Source organism: Fusarium vanettenii, assembly GCF_000151355.1.
Source record: "Fusarium vanettenii 77-13-4 chromosome 2 genomic scaffold NECHAsca_18_chr2_1_0, whole genome shotgun sequence".
Taxonomy (NCBI): Eukaryota; Fungi; Ascomycota; class Sordariomycetes; order Hypocreales; family Nectriaceae; genus Fusarium; species Fusarium vanettenii.
Window position 1 is genome coordinate 921,849 of NW_003315867.1, and position 15,636 is coordinate 937,484.

Consider the following 15,636-nt stretch of genomic DNA (forward strand, 5'->3'; position numbering starts at 1 on the left):
ATCATAGGATAGCCCGATGGTCCGAAGGTGAAATGCATTGATATTAAAGAAGCAGACGAGCGGACTTCGGGGACCATGTCGCCCCGACACCGACCATGATGTCGTCGATGCACCGGGATTATTCAGCACGTTCCAGCCAGACGGCGGACTTAAAGCACAGGCATCAGTGGAGAAGTCCGCGACCTCCGCATCTCGCTTTGGATCGTCCGGGTCGTCGGTCTCATAAATACTCCTGAACAACATCGCTGGCTTCGATAACACAAGGCTGCTCGCTCGTCATCATTTAGAGGTGCTAGACGTTTACGGTACTTCAGAACGGCACTGCAGTAAGGTCACCGAGTTAAACCTTAAGCAACCCAGTCAGAATCGCCATGTCGCAGCACGAAGAGCAGCCTGGCGTCGCCAGCGCAGTCAGCGATGCGGGCACCAAGACCTGCGCCCTCGCCAGCTTGTGCAAGCTCAGCGTTGCGCAACGCCCCGCGCCCGAGCCAACGCTCGTGCCAAAGTATCCTGCTGTTTCGTCGATACCTCGCACCTCCGCGGAACGTCTGGCGCTGGCCGCCGAAGATGTCGTCGATGATCCCGACCACTCAAAGCCCAACACCTATCTCTATCTCGCCTACGGATCCAACCTGTGTGCGCAAACCTTTCTCGGCATGCGAGGTATTCGTCCACTATCGCAGGTGAACGTCTCAGTACCTACGTTGGAGCTCAAGTTCGACCTCCCAGGAATTCCTTATCGCGAGCCTTGCTTTGCGAATGTTGGATACAGGAAGCTGCCCGATAAGCCGAAGCTGCCTCCCAAGATCCCGTTTGATCCCCCGCGGCCTCCCCATTCAGAGTCTCAATGGGATGAGGGTCTTCTGGGTGTAGTGTATGAGGTCACAGAGGAAGACTACAAGACCATCATCCGCACCGAGGGTGGTGGAACAGGCTACAAGCAGATCATGGTGCCATGCCTTCCTCTTCCTCCCAAGATGTCTATTCCGGAGAAGCCTTTCCCTGAAATTCCAAAGCCATTCCTGGCCAAGACGCTCTTTGCACCTCAGATCCCCGATTCTGATCTGCCCGATGATCCTCGCAAGAAGAAGTGGTGGTATCGCTTCCTGATCCACCCCGTTCGAGAGCCCGGCTATGCGCAGCCAAGCGCTCGTTACCTGAACCTGATCCGGGATGGTGCTAAGGAGCATGAACTCCCCGAAGGTTACCAGCGCTGGCTTAATGGTATGCCGACTTACACCATCACCAACTGGAGGCAGCACATCGGCGCCGCGGTGTACTTGGTTATCAGCCTCGTCTTCTTCGCAATTATGGCCCTATCCGGTCCTCTGGCGGACAAGGATGGGAAACTGCCTCGATGGCTAGCCCTTGCTACCACTGTCTTTTTCAACTTGAGTTGGATGATGTATGATGGCATTTTGAAACCGGTCTTGGGAGATGGTGAGAGAACTGAGGAGACGGAACAGCGCTGGGGACACAAGAAGAAGTCTTCATGGTCCCAAGTTCGACAACGAATCCCGCACTTGGATGAGGAAAAGGTGGGATTGCTGAAAGAATTTGACTGAGCTCACAGGAGAGAGCGTCGGCTATACGCCATATATGTTGTAAGCGATGATTATCCACGGATTGAGAAGTAACCAATCATTTACTGCTTTTTTTCTTGAATAATATAACACTACTGGTTGAATAATAAACCCTGGAGCACTCTGGTGCATGTCTCTCATCCACTGCGTGCCAAGATGTTACACAAGCTGCCTTTGGCGGATGAAAGGGACGGAAGTGGCTCAACCAGCATGGTTGGGGTGAAACTGGTTGCGGGAATGCGTCTTGTTGAGACCTAGCGCACGCCTGTCGACATCGAGTGCTTTCAAGTCAATGTAACGATGCATCCTCGGTATCAAGGATGAGATATGACGCGATTCCCAGCGGCGGGCAGCTCAAGGGCCCTTTATCCGTCAACCTCGCACATCCACAAGCTCATGATCTTGACCTCAACGGCATGAGCCGTCACGCGACCGTAGCCAGCCGCAAACCAGGGAGGAGGATCGGCCCGCGGTCGTTTATGTTTAGCAACGGGGCTCGGTCCTGTTCCTGGATTGTGCTGCATGCAATGTCGCCCCCCGGATCCCCAAGAACGATGCTGATGCTCAAGATCCTTGTCAGCTTCACATGTGAAAATGGATATGCCCACGCAACACCAAAAAAAAAGCTGCGATTTCAGCTGTTGGTTTTCATGTCCCCGCCGCATGTGATGGCCTCGGCCGGTCGGAGGTCGGTGGCCCCGATCCCAGGCTCATCCTTCCGGCCCTTGCCCCGGAAAATCGATGGGTTTTGATGGGACGCTTGACTGTTTACGGCAGGCGGTGTCACCCGCCACTTTACTGCCCTGCGTCATTGTGGCTTGCTCCAGGGTTCAACAACCTTGGGAAGCTGAGTCTGGGCCAGACAAATCCATCGTATATCTCCTACCCCTCCTCTCTCACAAGCTTTAGCTCTTGCTCTTTCCTGGTACCTTTTGCTTCGATTTTGCTTGCTCTCGCATGTTTCGTTCCCTCGTCTTGCGACCTTCTTCTGTCTTGATCAAATCAAAAAGAATTCTTTCTTGCACACGCAGCTACTCCACGACGACATTCGGCAACATGACGAACTTGGGCGGGCATTCAAAGAAGCACAAGGTGACCATTGTGGGATCCGGCAATTGGTACGCCAAACCCTTTCCGAAGCTCAATTCAGCTTTGCGCAGCTTGCTAACATCTTTTCCCGTGATCCAGGGGCTCAACGATTGCCAAAATCGTTGCCGAAAACACCCGCGCAAACAAAGACGTCTTCGAGGAAGAGGTCCAGATGTGGGTCTATGAGGAAGACGTGACCATCTCCAAAGACTCCAAGTACTATGACGAAACGATTGGCGACAAGCCTCAGAAGCTCACCGAGGTGATCAACAAGCATCACGAGAACGTCAAGTATTTGCCAGGCATCGCCCTGCCTCCCAACATTGTCGCCAACCCTGACATTCGCGCCGCCGTCAAGGACTCCACCATTCTCGTCTTCAACTTGCCCCACCAGTTTATTGCAAATGTTTGCAAGCAGATCAATGGGCATATCCTACCCTTCGCCCGTGGTATCAGCTGTATCAAGGGTGTCAACGTCACCGATGACGGTGTGAGCCTGTTTAGCGAGTGGATTGGTGATGGCCTTGGCATCTACTGCGGCGCGCTCAGTGGTGCCAACTTGGCCCGTGAGATTGCCGAGGAGAAGTGGTCGGAAACGACCATTGCTTATGACCCCCCGGCTTTGGACAATAGCAGAGCTCCATCGCCGCGAGATGGAAGCCCCAACCCTACAATTGGCGAGCTTCCTGAGATCCGCCACAAGGATGTCCGTGGCCGAACCTCCAAGACCAAGCTGACCGCTATGCCCGCCGATTACCCTCCTCTGGACCAGGACTGCTTCCGCACCCTGTTCCACCGACATTATTTCCATGTTCAGATGGTTTCTGACGTTGCGGGTGTGTCATTGAGTGGTGCGTTGAAGAACGTCGTCGCTCTCGCAGCCGGTTTCGTTGATGGTCGTGGCTGGGGTGACAATGCCAAGGCTGCCATCATGCGTGTTGGTCTCATGGAGATGGTCAAGTTCGGCAAGGAATTCTTTGGCGAGACTGTGCACACTGCTACCTTTACAGAGTCATCGGCTGGTGTTGCTGATCTGATTACCTCCTGCTCTGGTGGTCGTAACTTCCGCTGTGCCAAGAAGTCCGTGGAGAAGGGTATCTCGGTGCAAGAAGTCGAGCAGCAAGAACTCAATGGACAGAAGATCCAGGGTACCACGACGGCAGAGGAGGTCAACAGCTTTTTGAAGGCGAGAGGACTGGAGTCAGAGTACCCCCTGTTCACCGCAGTACACGCCATCTTGAATGGCCAGGCCAAGGTGGATGATATTCCCAACCTTGTTCAAGACTCTTGAAATATCAGAATTATGGTATAGGGCTGGGAGACAACATTGGTTGGACGGTTGGTCAATATGGAGCGGCGTTGGTATGGCTCAGATGGGTAGTTTACGTGGGTTTACTCATAGTATCAGGCAGGCGAATTCGGAATGAATTGTGATTTACAGCGATGAACTTGTACAAGTTGGGTTTATGGTCTTGATATGGTTACTGCTCTGATAGGTCAAATTGCTGACTATCATGGTATTTCTATGCGAGTTCCAGTCGCTCACACAGGGTTGACGCCCCAAAAGTCCATTGACTTGTTCACATCAACAAACAAATCCTCAAAGTTGTTAAACGAGTCCACAGTCAAGGCCCAATCCATGAACTCTGTCAGGCCTTCTTCGGCGGTCTGTCCAGTCTCAACGTTATCTCTTTCCCCTACTGTCATTCCCGCCACTCCATCTACTACCCCCGTCTCTGCGCCGGCGGTAATACCACTGCGTAATTGGTTCATCAACAGGTCTGCCTTTGTCGTGAGATTCTTTGTCACACTTGCTGCACTCGCAGCAATGGCAAAATGGCTACCAAATACCTCAAATACCTCGACGGCCTTGTCAATTGCTCTCCGAACGCTGCTCGTCGCGGCGTTGATGGGACACGCGAGCACAAATCCGATCATGTTGACTGTGGCGTTCCACTGCCAGATAAAGAACTCTTGCCAGCCGTTCATGATATCTGTTTCCTGAAGAGTCTGGTGTAGGATGTGGGTGTATGCCGCGGCATGGTTTGCGCAGGTCGCTGCGTGGCGTTCTGCGGTGGGCGTGTATGTCCCTGGTGGAGGGGCAAAGTTGATGAATGGGCGGTGGAGGTTGGATTGAAGAGTGTGGTAGATGAGTTCGAGGCAGATTCGGTGTCTTTGCAACCAGAGTGGTGCACAGGAGTCGATTAGGACGGGGGCTCGATCGGCGGAAAAGGGGGCACCCGAGTCTCGCCGTTGAAGCCTCAAGCCGGGGGGAACTTGATCGGCCCACGCTTGAAGAGCAGGCAATTGGCTAGTAATAAACTTGGCGCAGGATTCAAGGTCCTTGGAGTTCTTGTAGGGCGTCGAGTGACGGCTTTGTCCGAGAATCTCAGAACATCTCTCGTAAAACGCATTGTGGATGTCTGTAGAGACAATTATGAGTTTCTGGTTCTGAGCGGCGTATGTGAGCCATGTGACTCCATCATAAGACCCCAGACTCGAGTCGAAGAAGGAAGCAGCTTCTTCATCGTCGCTGATAGGGGAGACTGTGATCTGAGATCTTTGCATCGAGATTGGTCTGCCGACTTTCATGGAGGTCTTGGAATCGTTGATGAATGTCGCCCACCAGAGCCTCTTTCGAAGTTCTTTCTCGGCCCTTGGCATCGATGCTGGCGGTTCGAGATGTAATCCAAGTGTTTGAGCTATAGACATGGCGGCGGCGAGGGTTGAGTGCGCCATGTTCTGGAAGGATGCGCAGCAGAGGTACACGACGGAGAAGAGGTGACACTGCAGCGTCGTAATCGAAGGGCTTTCCAGCTCCGAGGCGAGGAGGGTTTGGCATCTTCGGTAGTACCATCGGCCTGCGATGCTAGCATCATCTTGATCGCGGTTGTTGGCGCCAGAACCCCGGAGCAGGAATGCGCAGCCGTACTGCATCGAGATGGCGAGGATGATGTCTACCAGTGCAGATGGTTTGCGATAGGAACTCAAACCGCTCCATAAAGAGTTGTGAAGCTTCCGAAATTCACCCTCTTGGATGATGGGTATGTTGGCGTGGTGTGATTCCCAGAACAGGTTGAGGAAATACTCCTCCTGCATACGAGACATGGACGGCTTAGGAGCTTCAACTCGACGGTCTGTTCGAGATATGGCGTCTTCTTGGCTTGTAGGATCATCGAGTCTCCTGTTCATCCCCTTTGGTTCCATGCACCTGTGTGGCAGTGGCTGATGGAAGGCTTGGCTTAGAAAGCAACCGATACGGTTGATGAAGTAGTGGGATGAGGATGGGCCATAGTAAGACGTTTGGTCGGAGCGACCAGATGCTGTGTAGATTCCCTCCCATTGCCTTTTCGGTGGTGACAGTACAGGTGTCGGGCTTGAGGGTGAGGGACGTAGTTGAAGTTCGGTCGATGAAGGAGTTGAGTGAGTAGGGGTGGGGATGCCAGCAGGTAGTGATGCAGCAAGACGGTGAGCTTCCTCTAGTTGAGTCTCTAACTCTTCCACTCGACGTCTAAGTCTCTCTATTTCCCTACACGAAGAAGGGTGTTAGTAAAACTCCACCGCTCGACATTCTAAACTTACTGCAACGCCTGGGGAAGAGTTCGAGACTCGTCATTGAATCTCCCCCTGCTATTACACTGCAGCCCTTTCTGCCTACAAGGCCTACATGGCTTCCCATGATCACACTTTACCCGTCTCGAGCGACAGTGATCACATGCCCGCGAGACTTGCTTCCTTGATGGTTTCGACAGCGTAGGAGAACAAATTTCAGTCCTGCCCTCGCCATTATGCGACCCCAGGGATAACAAAGGGAGCATTACAAATAAAATAAAAAAAACAAGTTCCACGGGTCTTTTTTAACGAAAAGATTGGAAAGCAGTGAGTTGCAAGATGAAGCTGGGGCGGAGATTGCGGATATATCTTGGATTCCGTAGTTGGGACCCAAAAGTCCCCGCGGTTCCGTCGCATCTGATTGGTCAGACCAACGGAATTTCGGTCAACCTCTCTTACAACTGGGGTCGGAACCGAGGAGTTCTGGAGTTGAACTCCTTTGGGAAGATGAGGATTGTGAAATTTAGTCGTGTTGGCCAGGAGGATTCTGTAGATAAATACCATTGCTTCGCTGTTACCAAGATGTCTTGTCTTAGCAACAGTTCCAAGCTTCGTTCACTAGAACACCTTTACATCACACACTATGAGTTCTATCATCACTCACAATGCCCCTGGCAAGAACCAAGGAGACATGGAGAAACAGGATAACCCTTCTTCGAGTACTCCAACCCTTCGAAACGAGTCCTCAGACGAAAATAGCCCTACGACCTCGGAGCCCAAGGGTCCTCAGCAGGAGAGAACCATCAGGGGCTTCCGCTGGTTCCTCGTATGCGTCGCCATCTTCTCGGCAAACTTTCTCTACGGGCTCGATACAACCATTGCTGCGGACATCCAAGCTGCCGTGTCCGAGACCTTTGACAATGTCACAAAGCTTGGATGGCTCGGCGTAGGTTTCGGCCTAGGAGCTACAGTTGCTATCCTTCCCCTGGGCAAGGCGTACGGTATCTTTGACACAAAGTATCTTTACATCGCGTCTCTGGTCATGTTCTCAGCAGCTAGTGCCCTTTGCGGTGCTGCTCCTTCTATGGGTGCCATGATCGTCGGACGTGTCTGGGCTGGCGCTGGTGGTGCGGGCATGTATCTTGGGTAAGATTCAAGGGATGTCGGTAAGACGAAATCATTGCTAACTCGTGTAGAACATTGAACTTGGTGTCTTCGACTGCCAGTCCTCGCGAGGCTGCGTTCTATATCGCCTTTGAAGGCTTCGTCTATGGAGGAGGGTGTATCCTTGGACCAGTGGTTGGAGGTCTATTGTCAGACAGCGCTGCAACTTGGAGATGGGTAAGCCTAACTCGAGTTGATAATTCGAACTTGCTTGGAAAACATTGGCTGACCAACTCTAGGCGTTTTATCTCAACCTGGTAATCTTTGCCATCACTTCGCCCATCTACCTCTTCGCTCTGCCATCGCTGCCTCAACAGCCCGACACATCCTTCGTCGAGAAGCTCAAGAAGCTCGACTGGCTGGGAATTACCCTCAACACGGGCATCTATGTCTGCTTCGTCCTCGCCTTCACCTTTGGCGGTCCAGAGTGGGCGTGGGATGATGGTCGGTTCATCACTTGCGTCGTGCTCTTCGTCGTCTTCGTCGCTGCATTCGCCATCACGCAGTACAACACCGTCTTCACCAACAAGATCGATCGGCTCTTCCCTTGCGACTTCCTGGCCAACCCCCAGATGATAATCTTGTACATCGCCATTGCGTGTGGTGGAGCTGGTCTGTTCGTGGCCGTGTACTATATCCCTCTGTACTTTCTCTTTGTCCACGGTGACTCGGGAACTGAGGCGGCGGTCCGACTTCTCCCCTTCATCTTCTTTTACATCACGGCCATCCTCTTCTGCGGATATGCCATGCCTCGTACCGGCTACCATATGGTCTGGTACCTGATCTCTGGCCTTCTGCTCACGGTTGGCGGTGCAGCCATGTACACCATCAAGGCTGACTCTCCCGCGAGCTACACGTACGGCTTCTCAGCGCTCCTGGGCTTCGGCCTGACGACTAGTCAGGCGGGCTACGCGGTAGCAGCCCATATCGTCAAGCCAGACCGACTCGCCGAATCGATCCAGTTCCTCAACATCTCCCAGGGCAAAAGCCAAATGCTAGGCCTAGCGATCGCCAGCTCCATCTTCCAAAGCCGCGCTTTTGACGGCATGAACAAGGTGCTCCAAGGTCAAGGCTTCTCGACAGAAGAGATCCGGGCTGCTATCGCGGGTTCGCAGAGCAAGATTTTGGCGACCATCAGCCCGGAGCTGAGGCGGCGGTGCCTGGACGTGCTGGTCAAGACCATCTCGGAGATCTGGGTCATGGTGATCGCTGCGGGTGCGCTGCTGACTGTTTCATCGCTGTTTCTTACAAAGAAGCGGTTTTGAAGGATCATGGGAGTGGAGGAGCTGACTGAGCAGAAAGTGGAACAAGCGGTGGGTAAACGATGGGGGAGGTGGTTGAAGGAGCGTGGGTTGTGGAGGGGAGGTTTGTGTTGGTGGGGAGATGCTACATCATTCATAAAAAGAGGGAGGAAAATGGTGTTTAAAATATCCATTGTTATTTCATAGAGGACTTATTCGTTACATAGATTTTACATACTATCGCTATCTCCTAGCTTTACCATTCTACTCCAACTACACAACCGAAGGCACATATCAAACCATCATCTTCCAGGTATCCAGTTGCCAGCTGGTTTCCCTCCTTCTTCCTCATGATTTGCGTCTAGTCCCGGGTACCTTGACCATCTTGAATGATCGGCACAAGGACCGTTCTAGACTCGAGGTTTCGTTCTCATCGGCGGGTGGATGACGGAGTAAGAGCTCCTCAGTGAACCTCAAGCCCCAAGCTCTGCCCTAGAGTCCACTGATCTTGTAGCGCGCCCCGCCTGAGAGTCGGGATCCAGGATGGATCAGTAGACGAGGCGCTAATTCTTGCCCGCAGATGGAAATTATTGGGGAACTTGCATTGCGCTTCAATGACGTAATTCCTGACAAAACCAGGTTTGGAGCATGTGAAGGAGGTTGGCAAATTTTCATGACTTGGTAGGAGAGTCGAATCATGAAGGAGGAAAAGACTCTCATGAGCCCATATGCCACCAACAAAATGCTAGAAGCGGTCACCGAGACAAAAGCCAAGACTACCTAGACCAGTCTCCTTACGACAGCCGCACTCGGAAGCTTCCCCTCATCGCATTGTTTGCGAAGCTTCCCCTGGCGACGCTTGGACTTGAGCTCGACTCGTAACCATTCAAGGCTAGTCCGTCTTTTGTCGGCCGCTGTCCCGCTTACTCTGCAGACTGCAGTGCTTGTTTCTTGGTGTTGCTTCGAGCTAAGCCAAGAGCATCAAGCTTCGTGCGTCTCGGCTCATCTCTTGACGACCAAACAAAGAAAAGAAGAAGAGGGTAAAAAAAACTCAATTCCTTCTCGTCCACTGGCCATGCGTGAATTATTTTTGTTGGGCTTGCTTTGCTCCAGCCTCGTCCCGGGAACGAATGCCCCTGCTCCTCGACCGTGTTTGTGATGGGTGATTCGAAAGGCAGGAAACTTGCTTGGTAGACCCTGGCTCCCGTCGTTCGTGTTGACCGCCCAGACTGGACTCACGGATGAGACGGGAGGTAACACAGAGTTGATGCTTACTACTGCTACTACCTGATACTAAGTTGCCCAGATTCGGTTATAGAGAAATGGCTTGATGTTGATGGTCTGATTTTTGGCTTTTTCTTCTCTTCTCTCCTCTTTCTTTCTCTTTTGTAGTAGACTTTTTGGTGTTGTCTCTGTCCTTCACCTCGTCAACCACAGCCATATCCTCCAGCTGTGGCTAGGTCCCGTCCTCTCCTACTCGCTCGGACTATCCTTTCCATCCTCACACCTTCTTTTCCCTCTTCTTTTCCTCATCATCCCTCTTCTGGATCATCCCATCGGAGATCCCAGCCTCTCACCTCCCTCCCTACATTGCCTTATCTCTGGCACATCACATCGTCGTCTCTCAATCTGTCGATCCCGCCCGAGATCCCAGATCCCAGATCCCTGGACCAAGCAGAGGCGAGCCCACTAAAACGACCCAAGCAGCGTGCCTCAAGCTCCCCGCCGACACGAACCGTTAGCCATCATTTGCTCCACTACCTGCGCTACGCGGTTCCTTGGCTGTGGTTGCAGCTGCAGTGGATGAGCTCCATCCCGTCTCCAAGAGGTACTTGTCGTTCCGCGGGGCACGCAGCGCCCGCCCTTCTCTCCTCTCATCATGAGCCCACCGCACACCATGACGTCCAACGAGGTCTATCTGCTGCCGCTCAACGACGATGGCTCGCCTCAGGTGCCGGGCGAGTACATCTATCTGGCTCCCAGGTCCAATGATGCTATCACGATACGCTTTGCTATCGAGGGCACGTCGTCCATTTGTCGTCATGGCAGCCTCTGGGTCAACATCCCCGACGAGGATCAGGAATTTCGTCGCGACAAGTTCCGCGAGTACAAGTGAGTCTATTTCAAACTCATGGAGTCAATTGAGTTATTTGCAGCACTCCGGCACTTCTCTAAGAACCTCACGGATGGTAGTAACACAGTCACTAACTCTTGTCGCAACTCAGGCTCACGCCAGACTTCAATCGCACACTCGAAATCTCCATTCCCATTCACCAGCCTGGAGCCTATGCATTCTACACGACCTACGCCGAGCTCCCCGACCTCAAGAAAGAGCTAGAAGACAGCTCTGACCAGAAGGAGAACCTCAAGAAGACCCCTCTGTACTACATCGATGTTGCGCCCAGACTCCAGCTTGACGGCAGGCCGTTGCCGCTGCCCGCCCTGTCGATCTTCTCGGTTATCAGCAAGTTCATGGGCAAATATCCCAACGACTGGGAGCGTCACCTCGGTGGCATTAGTGATCGCGGCTACAACATGATCCACTTCACTCCTCTACAGGTGCGCGGAGAGTCCAACTCGCCCTACAGCTTGTACGACCAACTTGGCTGGGACCCTTCTTGTTTTCCCAAGGGCGAGGAGGACGTCCAGAAGATGGTAGCCAGTCTCGAACAGAACCACTCCCTGCTCAGCTTGACCGACATTGTGCTTAACCACACGGCAAACAACACCAAGTGGTTAGAAGAGCACCCCGAGGCCGGCTACAACCTCACTACGGCTCCCTGGCTGGAGCCTGCTTACCAGCTTGACACAAAGCTCCTGGAGCTGAGTGAGAACTTGGAGAAGCTTGGGTTGCCAACCGAGCTCAAGTCCAGCGAAGATCTGCTCCTAATCATGAACGCAATCAAGACGGAGGTTGTTGCCAAGATCCGACTGTGGGAATACTACGCCCTCGATGTCGACCGAGACGCCGATGCGACGGTCGAAGCTCTCTCCAAGGGAAGCCTACACACACCCGAAGACTCGGCCGAGTTTGAGAAGCAGCTCCAAAAGGCCAAGGCGGCGCCGGTCAAGGACCAGGTCACCTTTATGAGAGAGTTTGGTTTGGCTGGTACAGATCGCATGGGAGAGCGTTTCCGCAGAAGAGTCAAGCCAGATGTCGCTGCAAGCTTCTTGTCCTCTGTTTTAGAGTCCCCTGATGATGCCACAGCAAGAGCCAAGATTGTCGAGATCCTGGATATTCTCAACGTGGACTTTTACAAGGAGTATGACTCCGAAGTGGACGATATCCTTCAGCAAATCTTTAACAGGATAAAATATGTCCGACTTGACGAGCATGGCCCCAAGCTGGGTCCCATCAACGAGGCCAACCCCCTGATCGAGACATACTTTACTCGACTTCCTGCCAATGCTACAACATCCAAGCACAAGCCCGAAGACCTTGCCTTGGTCAACAATGGATGGGTTTGGGGTGGCAATGCGCTCGTTGATAATGCGGGCCCTGCTTCGCGAGTCTACCTTCGCCGAGAAGTTATTGTCTGGGGTGATTGCGTCAAGCTGCGATATGGCTCGAGCCCTGAAGACAACCCCTGGCTATGGGAGCATATGACCAAGTATGCTCGCATGCTGGCCAAGTACTTTGCTGGTCTTCGCATTGACAACTGCCACTCTACCCCTATCCACGTCGCTGAGCACATCCTGGACGAGGCCCGCCGGGTGCGGCCAGATCTATATGTAGTCGCTGAGCTGTTCACTGGATCTGAGGAGATGGATTATGTCTTTGTGAAGCGTCTCGGCCTCAGCTCTCTTATCCGTGAAGCTATGCAGGCCTGGAGCACGGGTGAACTCAGCCGACTTGTGCACAGGCACGGTGGCCGACCTATTGGTAGCTTTGAGGTTGACGAGGTCTCCAAGTCAGACGTTCGCACGCCTTCGGGAAGTCCTACGAGCCCAAAGGCCAGTGACACCAACGGTTCTGGGCCTTTCTCCAGAGAGATTGTCCGAACAGTCAAGCCGAGCCCAGTACATGCCCTGTTCATGGACTGCACCCACGACAACGAGACACCAGCTCAAAAGCGTGATGCTCGAGATACCCTGCCCAACGCAGCCCTTGTCTGCATGTGCTCAAGTGCCACTGGCAGTGTTATGGGCTATGACGAGATTTACCCGAAGCTCGTGGATCTAGTGAACGAGACTCGCCTCTACACATCAGCATCGTCTGGGCCCAAGCCTATTAAGATCGGAGGCGGCGAGGATGGCATTGGCGGTGTCAAGAAGTTGCTCAACCAGATTCACACTCTGATGGGCAAGGACGGTTATGATGAGACTCACATCCACCATGAGGACCAGTACATCACCGTCCACCGAGTCCACCCCGAGTCCCGAAAAGGTTACTTCCTCATTGCCCATACCGCATTCCCCGGTTACGGCAATGGTAACGGTGCCTTTAGTGCTGTACATCTCAGTGGCACCAAAGCCCGTCATCTGGGCAGCTGGATGCTTGAGGTTGACGCCAGCGAGGAGACGACCAAGCGAATCCTTGAGGACAAGAAGCATCTGCGTGGTCTGCCCAGCCGAGTCAAGGACCTGCCAGGAATTCGGATGGAGATCAAGGGCGACGACACCATCATCACGGTGCGCGACAAGTTCCCTCCGGGAAGTATTGCACTCTTTGAGACATGGATCCCAGCGGCGGAGCACTCCTCGGGTCTGGACAACTACGTCACCTCTGGAGCCAAGGCTGCATGGAATGAGCTCAACCTGTCTGACCTCAACTACCTTCTTTACCGATGTGAGGCTGAAGAGCGAGCCGAGAGCGATGGCCGGGATGGTGTATACGATATCCCCGGACATGGAAAGCTCGTCTACGCTGGTCTTCAGGGATGGTGGAGTCTTCTCAAGGACATTATCCGAGACAATAACCTGGCTCATCCGCTGTGTCAGAACCTTCGTGATGGTCAGTGGGCGTTGGACTACATCTTGGCCCGACTGCAAAGAATCAGTGCCATTCCCGGAAACGAGGCCATGGCGCAGCCTTTAACGTGGCTGAAGGAGCGGTTTGATGCTATCAGGAAGATCCCAAGCTTCCTGCTCCCTCGTTACTTTGGCCTGGTGCTGCGCACTGCCTACATGGCCAGCTGGGAGAGGTCTCTGGAGCTCATGAACGCGAGCGTAAGAGATGGACAATGGTTCTTGCAAAGCCTGGCCATGGTTAGTGTCCAGCAGGTTGGATACGTCAAGTCGGCATCTCTGTGGCCTAACAAGCTGGTACCTTCTCTTGCTGCTGGCCTTCCTCACTTTGCCGTGGAATGGGCGCGATGCTGGGGACGAGATGTCTTCATCTCTCTCCGTGGTCTCCTCATCGGCACCGGGCGTTTCGATGATGCCAAGGAGCACATTCTGGCCTTTGCGAGTGTGTTGAAGCATGGCATGATTCCCAACCTCCTGAGCAGTGGTGATGCGCCTCGGTACAACTCTCGAGATTCGATCTGGTTCTTCCTCCAGTGCATCCAAGATTACACACGATTTGCCCCTGAGGGTGTCGGCATCTTGAAGGCCAAGGTCAAGCGTCGCTTCTTGCCTTACGATGACACTTGGTTCCCCACCGATGATTCGAGGGCGTATTCAAAGGAGAGCACCATCGAAGAGGTCATCCAGGAGGCGCTTCAAAGACACGCTTCGGGTATGAAGTACCGAGAAGCCAACGCTGGTCCTCAAATCGATTCTCAGATGAAGGATGAGGGCTTCAACCAGGACATCAAGGTCGATTGGGAGACTGGTATCATCTTCGGAGGCAACCAGTTCAACTGCGGCACATGGATGGACAAGATGGGTGAAAGCGAGCGTGCTGGTTCCAAGGGTGTTCCTGGAACTCCTCGTGATGGCGCTGCTATTGAAATCACGGGCATGCTCTACAGCACTCTCAACTGGCTAGCCGGACTCAACGAGAAGGGCCAGTACGCATATGCCAGTGTGGACAAGTCTGATGGTGGCTCCATCTCGCTGGCTAACTGGGCAGGATTGGTCAAGGCCAACTTTGAGCGATGCTACTATGTGCCCCTGTCACCTGAAGATGATTCCAAATACGACGTCAACACCCCCATCGTCAACCGCCGCGGAGTCTACAAGGACCTCTACAAGTCGGGCAAGGAGTATGAGGACTACCAGCTGCGCCCCAACTTTGCCATTGCCATGACCACGGCGCCCGACCTGTTTGATCCTGCCCACGCCATGCACGCTCTGTGCCTCGCTGACGAGGTCCTCCGAGGCCCTCAAGGAATGGCCACACTGGATCCCGCAGACCTCAACTACCGGCCTTACTACATCAACAGCGAGGACAGTGATGACTTTGCCACGAGCAAGGGACGAAACTACCATCAGGGACCTGAGTGGATATGGCCCACGGGCTTCTTCCTCCGTGCTCTGCTCAAGTTTGACCTCAAGAGGCGGACGACGCCTGAGGGTCGCACTGAGGCTTTCCAGCAAGTTACTCGACGCCTCAGTGGGTGCAAGAAGATGATCCAGGAGAGTCCCTGGGCCGGTCTTCAGGAGTTGACCCAGAAGAATGGAGAATACTGCCCAGATTCGGTACGTTCAAGTTTATATATACAAGATCAACATGCTGATCTCATGCTAACACACTCGCAGAGCCCCACACAAGCTTGGTCGGCCGGATGTCTCATCGACTTGTACATGGATGCCGTGGAGGAGCAAAAGTAGGGATAGGATAGAAACGAGGATTACAAGAGAAGGATATGACACCTTGGGCATGGGCATGGGCATGGGCATGAGCACACGACGACGGATTCTGCATCTTTGCATTACGAGTATTCTCCTAGATCAGGTTAATGACAAGTATTTTTTAGCCACCACCACTTGGTTACCAGACGTTCGGTTGCTGTTGGTGATTACGTGTTTTCCTTCAAGCCATGATCTCTGAGGCGCTCAAGTCAAGATCCAGATCGATTCCATAACAACGCTAGACCTCTCATTGTTGAGCTTATTCCCGT

General features: G+C 53.3%; 5 protein-coding genes across 5 annotated transcripts; 4 read left to right on the plus strand and 1 right to left on the minus strand.

Moving 5' to 3' along the window:
* Positions 1-371: 371 nt before the first annotated feature.
* Positions 372-1,691, plus strand: NECHADRAFT_66139 (uncharacterized protein; the record flags this gene model as incomplete). Its single annotated transcript, XM_003045814.1, has 1 exon — positions 372-1,691. One exon carries the CDS (start codon positions 372-374, stop codon positions 1,563-1,565), a length of 1,194 nt encoding a protein of 397 aa, XP_003045860.1. The 3' UTR covers positions 1,566-1,691.
* A 948-nt stretch (positions 1,692-2,639) lies between these two features.
* On the plus strand, positions 2,640-3,963 carry NECHADRAFT_76134 (uncharacterized protein; the record flags this gene model as incomplete). The annotated part of the gene is made up of 2 exons (XM_003045815.1): positions 2,640-2,701; positions 2,772-3,963. 2 exons carry the CDS (start codon positions 2,640-2,642, stop codon positions 3,961-3,963), a joined length of 1,254 nt encoding a protein of 417 aa, XP_003045861.1.
* Positions 3,964-4,613: 650 nt separating this feature from the next.
* Positions 4,614-5,492, minus strand: NECHADRAFT_7029 (uncharacterized protein; the record flags this gene model as incomplete). The annotated part of the gene is made up of 1 exon (XM_003046377.1): positions 4,614-5,492. A coding segment is annotated over one exon (879 nt), but the record flags the coding sequence as incomplete, so codon positions are not given.
* A 1,423-nt stretch (positions 5,493-6,915) lies between these two features.
* Positions 6,916-8,653, plus strand: NECHADRAFT_34124 (uncharacterized protein; the record flags this gene model as incomplete). The annotated part of the gene is made up of 3 exons (XM_003045816.1): positions 6,916-7,370; positions 7,421-7,565; positions 7,628-8,653. The coding sequence occupies 3 exons, from the start codon at positions 6,916-6,918 to the stop codon at positions 8,651-8,653; spliced, it is 1,626 nt and encodes a 541-aa protein (XP_003045862.1).
* A 1,855-nt stretch (positions 8,654-10,508) lies between these two features.
* On the plus strand, positions 10,509-15,494 carry NECHADRAFT_99118 (glycoside hydrolase family 13; the record flags this gene model as incomplete). The annotated part of the gene is made up of 3 exons (XM_003045817.1): positions 10,509-10,741; positions 10,855-15,214; positions 15,275-15,494. 3 exons carry the CDS (start codon positions 10,509-10,511, stop codon positions 15,344-15,346), a joined length of 4,665 nt encoding a protein of 1,554 aa, XP_003045863.1. The 3' UTR covers positions 15,347-15,494.
* Between the last annotated feature and the right edge of the window lie 142 nt (positions 15,495-15,636).